This window comes from Hylobates moloch, unplaced genomic scaffold (genome assembly GCF_009828535.3).
Source record: "Hylobates moloch isolate HMO894 unplaced genomic scaffold, HMol_V3 SCAFFOLD_12, whole genome shotgun sequence".
In the NCBI taxonomy this organism is placed as follows: Eukaryota; Metazoa; Chordata; class Mammalia; order Primates; family Hylobatidae; genus Hylobates; species Hylobates moloch.
The window spans coordinates 49,802,607-49,816,376 of NW_026652287.1; the positions used below are offsets into that span (position 1 = coordinate 49,802,607).

Here is a 13,770-nt window from a genome sequence, read left to right on the forward strand (position 1 = left end):
CTTGAGCCTGACCTACCCAGCCTGATAGTCAGTGCCTTCGTGATCTGCTGCTTACAAGCTCCCTACTCTCATTCCCCACCAGCATCCCCTAACCTGCCTTGTATAATTCAGTCCTCCCAAACTCAGCCTGCTCTTTCACACCTCCAGGCCTTTGCCCATGCTGTTCCTTTGCCCTGGAATGCATGGATGACACATTTTGCCACATAGATGCCCACTTAATTCTGAGGCTCAGTTCCAATGCCCCTGCCTTCAGGAAACATTCCCTATTCCTCCCAGAAAGTCCCATGACCTCTGGCTTCGATTCTCTGAGTCCCAAATGTCATCCTCTGCCCCAGCCCTGACCAATGGGCATATGGGGGTATGTCTGTCTCCCATTGCATCCTCGTCCACTCCAGCACTGTCTGGAGCATGAGGTGAATGAATGGGCTTGTGTGTGGAGTGAATGAATGGGCTTGTGTCCAAGCTGCAGTCTCCCTTCTCCTCTGCCAGGTGGCCCCGCAGCCTCTGTGGTTCTCAGACGTGGTTGCAAACCTGCGGAAGCTGAAGGAGTTGCCCTATCACCTGCTTCACTCAGGCCGCCTGGAGGAGCTGAAACAGGAGGTTCTGGGTAAGGGCTGCACCCCATCTCAGGGGACCAGCCTGGTGACTGCACCGCGCTCCAGCCTTCTGGAGCCTGGGGAGGGTGAAGGGCAAACATGGAAATCCTTTGTTCCTCCTAAGGCAGAGTTTCTCACAAGGGGCAATTCTACACCCAGGGGATGCCTCACAGTGTCCGCAGATAGTTTTGGTTGTCACAGCTAGGGGAGAAGGCACTACTTGAATCTAGTGGGTGGAGGCCAGGGATGCTGCTCAATACCCTACAGTGCACAGGACACCCCACCACAGAGAATAATCTAGCTCCAAATGTTAGCGCATAGGGTGAAAACCCCTGCCTTATCATGAGAGACCCTATCTGTCTGTCTGTCTGTCTATTTGTCAATCTGTTCATCCACCTATCCATCCATCTATCCATCCATCCACCCATCTTCTGTCTGTCCATCCATCCATCCATCCATCCATCCATCCATCCATCCATCCATCCACTCATCCATCCATCTATCTATCTAACTATCCATTTATCCACCCATCCATCTATGATCTCCTTATTGATCCATGAGCTGGTTCTAACCATCCATCCATCCATCAATCCATCCATCCATCCATCCATCCATCCACTCATCCTGTCTGTCCATCCATCCATCCATCATTCTATCTATCTATCCATTCACCCATTATATGTCCATTATCTATTCACTCATCTACCTTTCTGGTCATCCATCCATCCATCCACCCATTATTCTATCCATCCACCCACCTATCTTTCTGTTTGTCCATCCATGCATCAATCCACCCAACATTCTATCTATCTATCTATCTATCTATCTATCTATCTATCTATCTATCTATCTATCTATCCATCCATTCACCCATCCCTGTGATTCTTAACCAGAAGAGACTCTGCCCTCCCAGGGGACACTTGACAATGTCTGCCGACATGTTTGATTGTCACACTTGGGGTGGGAGTGCTACTAGTATCTGGTGGGTGGAGGCCAGGGATACTGCTTTACATCCCACAATGCATAGTTCAGCCCCTTACCACAGAGAATGATCCTGCCCCAGTGTCACTACTGCTGAGCCTGAGATGCCCTGAAAGAAATGGAGAGATGATTCTCCACCTCCCAGGATGAACTGGAGGGAGGTAGGCACTTCCCCCATCCTCCCCCCTTCTCTCCCTCAGGCAGCATGAGCTGGATTTCCTGCCGGGGCATCTCTGGGGGCATTGAAGACCTGCTGGATGACTTTGACCTGTGTGCCCCTCACCTGGACTCTCCTGAGGTTGGCCTGGTCCGTGAAGCCCTCCAGCTCTGCCGCCCTGCTGTGGAGCTCCGAGGCATGGGTGAGTCCAGATGGCCTGGACAGGAGTGACCAGGACAGGCACTGACTTCTAGAAACATGCTCTCCTCATTGAGTCATGAGTTGGATTTTCATCAACTCTCATACCTTTCCTGTCTAAACATGTGAATTTTTCCCCAGCACTGCTTCTAGAATTTTTTTTGACATGTAATATCGCTGTGTCACCCAGGCTGGAGTTCAGCGGTGCAATCATAGCTCACTGTAGCCTCAAACTCCTGGGTTCAAATGCTCCTCCCACCTCAGCCTCCTGAGTAGCTAGGACCACAGGTATGCACCACTGTGCCTTGCTAATTTTTCTATTTTTCGTAGAGACAGGGTCTCACCGTGTTGCCCAAGCTAGTCTCAAACTCCTGGGCTCAAGTGATCTTCTTTCCTCAGCCTCCCAGAGTGCTAGGATTATAGACATGAGCCATGGAGCCTGGCCTAGAATTTTAAATTGAGGCTGGGAGAGCTTTGGACTAAATACTACCAAAGCAGGGCCCGTCCTGTCACCCTGGACTTTTCTTTAGAAAGTGCCAGGTAGGGCTGGGCGCGGTGGCTCACACCTGTAATCCCAGCACTTTGGGAAGCCGAGGCAGGCAGATCACAAGGTCAGGAGTTTGAGACCAGCCTGGTCAATATGGTGAAACCCTGTCTCTACTAAAAATAAAAAAATTAGCAGGGTGTGGTAGTCCCAACTACTCTGGAGGCTGAGGCAGGAGAATTGCTGGAACCTGGGAGGTGGAGGTTACAGTGAGCCGAGATTGCGCCACTGCACTCTAGCCTGGGCGACAGAGTGAGACTCCATCTCAAAAAAAAAAAGAAAAGAAAAAAGAAAAAGAAAGAAAAGAAAGCACCAGATAGGAACTATTTCGAGAAAACTAGAGGAAATTATGTAGGTACATATATGATAAGAGAGAAAACAAAGTTCCCACATATTTTTTATTGATGAAATTCAAAATATAATAATAACTGAGTATAAAACTTAGGGTTCAAAGTTGGTTTTCACTATTATCTGGTCCATTGCAAACACATGGCTGTAAAAATTATTCTCAGGCTGAGCATGATGGCTTACGCCTGTAGTCCCAGCTACTTGGGAAGGTGAGGTGGGAGGATCAATTGAACCTGGGAGGTCGAGGCTGCAGTAAACTGTGATTGCTCCGCTGCATTCCAGCCTGGGTGACAGAGCGAGACCCTGTCTCAAAACAAACAAACCAAAAAAAACCCTATTTCTAGCTCCCAGATGACTTGGGCTGGATCTGGCCCTCAGACTGCAATTTGCTACTCCCTGTCCTAGAGCTTGAAGAATCTCTCCAAGTCTTCAGACGCTCTGGCCATGAGGATGTTCTGTTTGGTTTTGTTTTAATTATAGCAAAATACATGTCTTAACCATTTTTTTTTTTTGAGACAGGATCTTGCTTCGTTGCCCAGGCTAGAGTACAGTGGCATGATCTCAGCTCACTGCAACCTCCGTCTATCAGGCTCAAGCGATCCTCCTACCTCAGCCTTCCGAGTAGCTGGGACTACTGACATGCACCATCATGCCCGGCTAATTTTTGTATATTTTGTAGAGACGGGATTTTGCCATGTTTCACAGGAAGGTCTTGAACTCCTGGACTCAAGCAATCCTCCTGCCTCAGCCTCCCAAAGTGCTGGGATGACAGGCATGAACCACTGTGCCTGACCCCCATCTTAACCATTTTAATGTGTGCAGTTCAGTGATCAAATATATTAATAATGTGCAGCTATCACCACCATTCATCTCCAGAACCTGTTAATCTTCCTAAAGTGAAACCCTGTCTTCATTAAACATTCACTGCCTGTACTAGTCTGTTTTCACACTGCTATAAAGAAACACCCAAGCCTGGGTAATTTACAAAGGAAAGAGGTTTAATTGACTCATAGTTCCACATTGCTGGGAAGGCCTCAGGAAACTTACAATCATGACAGAAGGGATAGAGGTGTGTCTTTTTTTTTTTTTTTTGTGAGACAGAGTCTCGCTCTGTCGCCCAGGCTGGAGTTCAGTGGCGCGATCTCGGCTCACTGCAAGCTCCACCTCCTGGGTTCACGCATGGGAGCAGGCGAGAGAGAGGGAGCAACTGCCTTATAAAACCATCGGATGGCCAGGTGTGGTGGCTCACGCCTATAATCCCAGCACTTTGGGAGGCTGAGGCGGGCAGATCACTTGCAGTCAGGAGTTTGAGACCAGCCTGGCCAACATGGTGAAACCCCAGCTCTACTAAAAATATAAAAATTTGTCAGGCGTGGTGGCACATGCCTGTAGTTCCAGCTACTTGAGAGGCTGAGGTGGGAAAATTGCTTGAACACGGGAGGCAGAGGTTGCAGTGAGCAGAGATCCCACCATGCACTCCAGCCGGGGTGAAAGAGTGAGACTCTGTCTCCAATAAAACCCAAAAAACCATCAGATCTCGTGAAAACTCACTGTCATGAGAACAGCATGGGGGAACCACCCCCATGATCCAATCACCTCCCACCTGGTCCCTCCCTCAACATGTGGGGATTATGGGGATTACAATTCAAGATGAGATTTGGGTAGGGACACAGAGCCAACCCATATCACTCCCCATTCTCCCTTCACCCCAGTCCCTGGCAACCACCATGCTATTTTCTGTCTCTATAAATTTGACTGCTTTAGGTATTTCATATAAGCGGTATTTTACAGTATTTGTCCTTTATTCTCTGACTTCTCTTAATGAGCAGAACATCCTCAAGTTTCATCCACATTGTAGCATATGTCAGAATTTCCTTCCTTTTTTTTTTTTTTTTTTTTTTTTGCACGACAGAGTCTCGCTCTGTCACCCAGGCTGGAGTGCAGTGGCACGATCTCAGCTCACTGCAACCTCCACCTCCTGGGTTGTTCAAGCAACTGTCCTGCCTCAGCCTCCAGAGTAGCTGGGATTACAGGTGTGTGCCACCACATGCAGCCAATTTTTGTATTTTTTAGTAGAGATGGGGTTTTGCTATATTAGCCAGGCTGGTCTCAAACTCCTGACCTCACGTGATCTGCCCACCTTGGCCTCCCAAAGTGCTGGGATTACAAGCATGAGCTACCATGACCGGCTAAGAATTTCCTTCCTTTTTAAGGCTTAATAATATTGCATTGTATGAATATGCCACATTTTGTTTATCCATTCATCTGTCTGTGGACATTTGTGTGTTTTCACCTTTTGGCTATTGTGAAAAGGAATCGCTAGATCACATGGCAATTTTGTGTTTAACTTTTTGAGGAACCACCACTTCATTTTCCACAAAAGCTACACCATTTTACAATCAAACTATGGGAGACAATAAATAAAATCTTTTTCTCTACCTTTTGTGTTCAGTGATAGGGGCCTGTGAATTAAACTAACAAAAGACAGCTTAACAGGAGAAAGGGCTCACACATTTTAATTTTATATGCACAGAAGTTTCACCAAAAAGTGAAAACTCAAAGGAGTGTTTAGACCTGGGGCCTTAAGTACCATGTTAACAAAGAGCAATAAATAGTGAGGTGAGTTCACAAAGGAAGGGGGAGTATTCAAGATGCTTAAGTCTCTGTATCCAAAGTGCTTCCCCATGGATGTGAATAGCATGTTAAAAAGGATGACCAGTGGCCTGTGATTCCTATGCAGAGCTTCTAATCCTGGCTCTGCAAAGCATCCTTGAACTGTCTGCTTCTCTTTATTCTCCTGGCCATCAGCCCAGGGCCAGTGCTGCTGTCTCTCCTCCAGACAGCATCCTCAGAGGTCTGCCTACTTTGGATTCATTCTTACCCTTTGGTTTATTTTCCATACAGCACCCAGAAGAATCTTGAAAGCCCAAATCGGCCGGGTGGCTCACGCCTGTAATCTCAGCACTTTGGGAGGCCGAGGCAGGTGGATCACTTGATGCCAGGAGTTCAAGAGAGAGGAAGCAAGAGCAGAGAAAATTGCCTTATAAAACCATCAGATGGCCAGGTGTGGTGGCTCACGCCTATAATCCCAGCACTTCAGGAGGCTGAGGCAGGCAGGTCACGTGAGGTCAGGAGCTTGAGACCAGCCTGGCCAACACGGTGAAACCCCATCTCTACTAAAAATACAAAAATTAGTCAGGCATGGTAGCATGCACCTGTAATCCCGGTTACTCAGGAGGCTGAGGCAGGAGAATTGCTTGAACCCAGCAGGCAGAGGTTGCAGTGAACCGGGATCACACCACTGCATTCCAGCCTTGGCGACAGAGCAAAACTCCATTTAAAAAAAAAAAAAGAACCCAAATATCACTAAGTATCTCTCTGTTGAATCTTCTAGATGGTTCTCCCATTGTCCTTGGGATAATGACCTTTCCAGTACTGTAGCCTACATGGCTGTGTATGACTCACTCCCCTGGGAGATGCTTGTCTCCATCCTTACTGCCCCAGACAGTGATGGAAACATCCAAGCTTGTGTGCCGGGGGCCGTGGGCTGGGACTCACCTCCCCCAGCCCTTCTGTGGCACCTTTGGAGCTCAGCTAAATGCTGTTCCTCAGAGAAACCTTGTCTGGCCACCACTGAAGTTTAACTTCTCTCTGTCTCCCTGATCCTTGCCTCTGAATTTTCTATCACTGCACCCTGTTTTCCATCTGTCTTGGCTCTTTTTTTTTTCTTTTTTCTTTTTTTGGAGACAAGGTCTTGCTCTGTTGTCCAGGCTGGAGTGCAATGGCATGATCATAGCTCACAGCAGCTTCAAACTCCTGGGCTCCAGCGGTCCTCTCACCTCAGCCTCCCAAGTAGCTGGGACCACAGGTGCACACCACCACCCCTGGCTTGTCTTTGCCTTTAATTATGATTTCTCTTGGTTTTCTTTTGCATCATCTATCTGCCACATCAGACTCTGAGCTCCATAAGGCCAATGGCATCATCTATTTTCTCCCTGCCAAATTTTTACCTTTAACACATTGATATGGTTCAGCTGTGTCCCTCCCCAAATATCATCTTGAATTGTATTTCCCATAATCCCCACGCATTGAGGGAGGGACCAGGTGGAGACAATCGAATCATGGAGGTGTTTTCCTCCATGCTGTTCTCCTGATAGTGAGTAAGCTCTCAAGAGATCGGGTGGGGCTTTTTCTAATAAGGGGCTTCGCCCTTTGCTCTGCTCTCATTCTTCTCTCTCCTCCCGCCTTGTGAAGAAGGGCGTGTTTGCTTCCCCTTCCACCATGGTTGTAAGTTTCCTGAGGCCTCCTCAGCCCTGTGGAACTGTAGGTCAATTAAACCTCTTTCCTTTATAAATTACCCAGTTTCAGGTATGTCTTTATTAGCAGCATGAGAACGGACTAATACACACATAGACCACAAATTTTGAGCCCCACTGTGTCGATTGAAATCTTGGCGCTGCCACTTCCTGGCAGTGTGACCTTGCAAACCCTTTACCATCCCTCCCCCTGCCCCACAGCCCTCAGTTTTCCCATCTGCAAAATAGGGATGTTGAGTGACCATCCCTCCTAGGGCTGCTGGGAAGAGTATGCGCATCAATTCACACAGAACCTCCACCCGTGTTGCCATCGAGTGTCCTGTTACTGTCATATGATATCATTGTTGACATGAACAGCCTAGGATGAGCTATTTCTGCCCTGAAACCCTATTTTTGTCATCTGCAAAATGTGCGATTGAACTAAAATGTGTCCAGAACTGCACCCAATGTGAAGATGCTGGTGTCTGCAATCATTTATGCCTTTCTTATGCATTCACACAACCCCTACTGATTACCTGCCATAGTCCCAGCTCCCACGGGGACCCAAATATAGTTAATGTTTGTCTCAGCCTTTAAGAGAGGGAGATGGGGCCGAGTGCGGGGGTTCACGCTTCTAATCCCAGCACTTTGGGAGGCCCAGACAGAAGGATTGCTAGAGGGCAGGTGTTCAAGACCAGCCTGAGCAACATAGCGAGACCCTATCTCTATAAAAAAATTAATTAGTTAAAAATAGATAGATGGCTGGGCACAGTGGCTCATGCCTGTAACCCCAGTATTTTGAGAAGCCAAAGCAGGCAGATTGCTTGAGGCCAGGAGTTTGAGACCAGCCTCAGCGACAGTGAAACCCCATCTCTACTAAAAATACAAAAATTAGTCGGGTGTGGTGGTGCATGCCTGTAATCCCAGCTTCTTGGGAGGCTTAGGCACGAGAATTGCTTGAACCCGGGAGGCAGATGTTGCGGTGAGCTGAGATCGCGCCACTGCACTCCAACTTGCACGACAGAGCAAGAATCTGTCTCAAAATACACAAATAAATAAAGAGAACGAGATGGAACAGCATACCAAACAACTGGAATTTAAGGCAACTGGAAAGAAAAATAACGCGAGAGGCGCTTGCCAGGAGTTGTAAACCTTGATGGAGCAACTTCCCAGGAAAACAGCCTTGGGCATGACTTCCCAGTTTAAGGAAGGTATAAAAGCCCAGATCTCTCAGCACGTTCTCTGCAAAGCCCCTTGATTGACAACCTGTGGCTCCCGCAGCACTAAGGAGTAAGTGTAGGAACAAATGTTATCACCAGAGGGCGCTGCTGGACAATCATGCGCTCTCCGTACATCCAAGCAAGCTGGGAAACGGGGACCATTCAACATAACATCCTAAAAGATCCAACGCGATCAAGAGTCCCTTTTTTTTTTTTGAGAAGGAGGCTCGCTCTGTCACCCAACTTCTGCCTCCCGGATTCCAGTGATTCTCCTATCTCAGCCTCCCGAGTAGCTGGGATTGCAGGCCCACACGCCGCCATGCTCTGCTAATTTTTCTTAAAAGCCCATTTTTTATAGACCAGTTTTAGGTTCACAGCAAAATTGAGTGAAAGGTACAAAGATTTCCAATATATCCCTCCTCTGATCCTACTTTTATTGAAAAGGCTGGGTCTGAGCACAGTGGCTCACGCCTGTAATTCCAGAGCTTTGAGGGGTCGAGGAAGGAGGATATCTTGAGCCCAGGAGTTTGAGACCAGCCTGGGCAACATAACGAGACCCCATCTCTACAAAAAATAAAAAACTAACCAGGCGTGGTGACGTGCATCTGCAGTCCCAGCTACTCTAGAGGCTGTGGCCGGAAGATCGCTTGAGCCCAGGAGTTTGAGGCTGCAGTGAGCTGCGATCGTGCCGCTGCACTCCAGCCTGGGTGACAGAGTGAGACCCTGTCTCTAAAAAAATAAATAGCTAGGCACGGTGGCTCACCCCTGTAATCCCAGCATTTTAGGAGGCCGAGGCAGGTGGATCACTTGAGGTCAGCCTAGCCAACATGGTGAAACCCCGTTTCCACTAGACACACAAAAATTAGTTGGGTGTGGTGGCGGGCACCTGTAGTCCCAGCTATTAGGGAGGCTGAGGCAGGAGAATCACTTGAACCTGGGAGGTGCAGGTTGCCGTGAGCCAATATCGCGCCATTGCACTCCAACCTAGGTGACAGGCTGAAACTCCATCTCAAAAATAAATAAAATAAAATAAAATAAAACAAACAAATAAATTAGCTGAGTGTGGTGGCACATGCCTGTAGCCGCTAGTATTTGAGAGGCTAAGATGGGAGGACTGCTTGAGCTCAGAAGTTTGAGGCTGCAGTGAGCTTTGATCATGCCACTGCACTCCAGCCAGGACAACAGAGTGTGATAAAAGAGGAAGGAAGAAAGGAAGGGAGGGAGAGAAGGAGGGAGGGAGAGAAGGAGGGAGGGAGGAAGGAAAGGGAAGCATTCTAGGCAACATGGGCAAAGGCTGGGGACTGGAAACAGCTGGGTGCATTTGAAGCAAGGGTAAGTGTGTCTAGAGAGCAGAGAAGGAGACAGGAGCAGACAGTAGAGGCCAGTAGCTGAAGCATTGTGTCTTTTCTTTTGTCCTGGAGCCCCTGCAGGGAGCGGAGACTCAATTGGCAGGGAGGGTACAGGGGGCTCAATCCAGGCAACTTAGTCTACACCCCTTTGTTGCAGAGAGGAGCCTCCTGTACACAGAACTGCTGGCCAGACTCCATTTCTTTGCCACCTCACATCCAGCACTGGTGGGACAGCTATGCCAACAGGCTCAGAACTGGTTCCGGTTGTGCTCACACCCTGTGCTGGTGCCCCTCGGAGGATTCCTCCAGCCTCCGGGAGGACCCCTCCGGGCAACCCTCAGCGGTTGTCACAAAGGTGAGTCTCCCCAGCATAGCAAAAATCCCAACAGGCACCTGTTTGCCTGGAGGCAGTGAAGGCCTGGTGTTGGAGGTTGTCCTCTGGGACTCCCCTGTGCTAGTTGGGAGGCCCCAAGCGTGCCATCAGAGCCTGCCCCTGCTGTCTCATGCCGAATCACCTCTCTCTGCCCCACCCCAAGGGACTGTAGATGAGTCATATAAATTCTGCTAATGAGCCTGATGCTAGGGGATGCCTCCAAGCTTCCCATCTCCAAGGGATTGGTGCCCATCTGACAGTTTCAGCTATTTACAAGCTCATGCTAGTAATTCTGAAAGCTAGGAACTGATGCCTGACAGGCCCCTTAGAAGCTGATGGAACTGTAAGCAGCCCTTGGAATCCCAGAATGTAAGGGAGAGGAGAGGATTTAGGTTTTGCCATCCATTTGTCATTCTTTTTTTTCTTCCTTCCATTCATCCATCCATCTATCCATCCATCCTTTCATTCACCTTCCTACTCTTCCATCCAATTATCCTCCCATCCATTCATTCATCTATCTACCTCCTACCCTTCCATTCATCTATCCATCCATCCACCACCCTTCCACCCACCCATCCATTCATCCATCCATCTATCCATCCATCTATCCATTAATTCACCTTCCTACTCTTCCATCCAATTACCCTCCCATCCATTCATCCATCTATCTACACTCCCACCCTTCCATTCATCTATCCATCCATCCATCCACCACCCTCCCGCCCACCCATCCATTCATCCACCCATTTTCTCTGCCACCCTTCCATCCACCTACTGCCCCATCCATCCATCCATCCATCCATCTTCCCACTCTCCCATCCATCTATCCTCCCACCCTTCCATCCATCTATCCATCCATTCATTCATCCACCCACCCATTCATACATCACTTGTCCATTCATCCAATCACTACCCACCCTTCCATTTATCCATCAATTCATTTATCAAACCACTTTCCTATCCATCCATCCATCCATTCCATCCATCTATCCCCCACCTATAAATCCATCTACCCTCCCACTCTTTCATCCATCTACTGTTCCACTGTTCTATCCATCCACCCATCCACCCATCCATCCATCTATCCATCTACCCTACCACTGTTTCATTTATCTCGCCCCATTCATCCATCCACCCATCCATTATTCATCCATTCATCCAATCATTTACCCACTCTTTCATTAATCTATCCATCCATCCATTCATCAAACCACCTTCCCATCCTTTCATCCATCCATCCACCCACCCTTCCATCCACTCACCCACCTACACACCTTTCCTTCCATCCATCCACTCACCCATCCATTCATCCATTCATTCATCCTTCAACCCTTTCTTTCTTCCTTCCTCTCATCTATCCACCCATCAGTCATCTACCCCTCTACCCACTTATCCTTCCATTTTCTTCATCTGATCATCTTCCATTCACTCACTTACCCCTCCACCCATCCACACGCTTAGCCATTCATCAACTTTCTCACTTCAATTTCGTCTAGAAACTGATTCCTCCATCTACCCATCTACCTGCCCATCCATTCACCCACTCACTCATCCAACTAGCCACCTGTCTACCCACTCATTTACCTCCATTCACCCATCTATTTATCTGCCTACCCACGATCTCTCACATTGATTATGAGACCACTGAATTCACTTGTGGTTCAAATGTCAGAGCTCCTCACTGTGCCACATGACCTGGCAGTGAGAGCTGCACTCCCCAGGCACATTATTTTCAAAATAGAAATGCTAAGAGACACTAAGTACAATACATATGGAGTTGATTTAGGGGCAGCCACTAGAATGCTGTGTTGAGGATTCTGAGACTGAAGCTAGCTTAGTGGGAAAGAGTGTGTATTTGTTAGGATATAGGCTCAGATGTTGTAAAAAAAAAAAAAATGGCCAAAATATCAGTGGCTTAAATAAAATAGGAGTTTAACTCTCTCTTATGAAATAGTTCAAGCAAAAGCAGAGGCAAAAGGGAGTCTTTAGGGTGTCTGGGACCCATACTCCTTCAATCTGGCTGCTCTGCCATTTTCAGTATAGGGCTGTCCTCATTGGCCCAATATGGCTGCTCCAGCTCCTACCGTCAAGATGGCATTCCAGCCAGTGGGAAATAGGAGAAGCAGATGGCAGGTCTCTTCATTTTAAGGGCACAACCTAGAAGCAGAACTAAATATTTCCACTCCTGTCTCATTGGCAAGAACTTGCATTTCTCCAACTGTAAGGAAGCCTGGGAAATATGTTTTTATATTTATAGTTTTATTTTTATTTTTTATATGGAGTTTTGCTCTTGTCACTCAGGCTGGAGTGCAGTGGCGCAATCTTGGCTTACTGCACCTCTGCTTCCCAGGTTCAAGCCATTTTCCTGCCTCAGCCTCCCAAGTAGCTGGGATTACAGGCACATGCCACCATGCCTGGCTAATTTTTATGTTTTTGGTAGAGACGGGGTTTTACCATGTTGGCCAGGCTGGTCTGAAACTCCTGACCTCAGGTGATCACCTACCTTGGCCTCCCAAAGTGCTGGGATTACAGGGGTGAGCCACTGTGCTCAGCCAGGGAAATATGGTCTTTGTGCAGATAACCATGTACTCAGCTAAAACCTATGAGCTTTTGGGTTTTATTACTAAAGGTGAGATGATAGAATGACTATGGGGGCACAAATCGCACATAGTGCTGTTATTGATTAATGATGTCTGTCATGGCACAGGCCTAGGAAGTTACAACTTAGTGTGACATTTTTGTCATCTCTGGGGCAGGGAAATGTTCTGTGTTTCAGATCCACTGTGCCCCATTGTACATCCTCTAGTTCTGTTAAAGTTGAGAAAGTTCTTACCTGTGTGGGCTTCAGTTTGTTCATTTTTAAAATGAAAATTATGGCCAGGCATGGTGGCTCACACTTGTAATCCCAGCGCTTTGGGAGGTCGAGGCAGGTGGATCACGAGGTCAGGAGTTCAAGACCAGCCTGGCCTACATGGTGAAACCCTGTGTCTACTGAAAATACAAAAATTAGCTGGGCATTGTAGCGGGCACCTGTAATCCCAGCTACTCTGGAGGCTGAGGCAGGAGAATTGCTTGAAACTGGAAGGCAGAAGTTGCAGTGAGCGGAGATCATGCCACTGAACTCCAGCCTGGGCGAAAGAGTAAAACTCCGTCTCAAAAAAAAAAAAAAAAAAAGAAAAGTATGAGTTAATATTTCCAAGGTCACACGATGAGTGCATGAGAAAAAAAGTAAAAGAGGCTGAGCACAGTGATTTATGCCTATAATCCCAGCTCTTTGGGAGGCCAAAGCAAGAGGATCTCTTGGGCCCAGATGTTCAAGACCAGCCTGGGCAACATAAGGAGACCCTGTCTCTACAAAAAGTTAAAAAAAAAAAGCTGGTCATGGTGGCATGTGCCTATAGTCTCAGCTACTCAGGAGGCTAAGATGGGAGAATGGCTTGAGCCCAAGAGTTCGAGGCTGCAGTGAGCTATGATTGTGGCACTGCACTCCAGCCTGGGTGACAGAGTGAGACCCTATCTGGAAAAAAAAAAAAGAAGAAGAAGAAGAAAAGGAAGGGAAGGAGAGTGAGGAGGGGAAGGGAGGGAAAGGAGAGGGAAGAGGGAAGGAACTGGAGGGAAGGGAAAGGGGAGGGAAGAGGGAAGGGAAAGGGGAGGGAAGAGGGAAGGGAAGGGGAAAGGGGAAGAAAGGGAAGGGGAGGGAAGGGGAGGG

General features: G+C 47.9%; 1 protein-coding gene across 1 annotated transcript in view; it reads left to right on the forward strand.

The window, feature by feature from the left end:
• The window catches only part of NWD1 (NACHT and WD repeat domain containing 1), a 93,577-nt gene that overhangs the window by 38,720 nt on the left and 41,087 nt on the right, over positions 1-13,770 (forward strand). Inside the window, exons 8-10 of the mRNA XM_058425765.1 lie at positions 490-607; positions 1,778-1,936; positions 9,846-10,043. Of these exons, the coding sequence (XP_058281748.1) occupies positions 490-607; positions 1,778-1,936; positions 9,846-10,043 (475 nt within the window). The remainder of the gene's footprint in view (positions 1-489; positions 608-1,777; positions 1,937-9,845; positions 10,044-13,770) is intronic.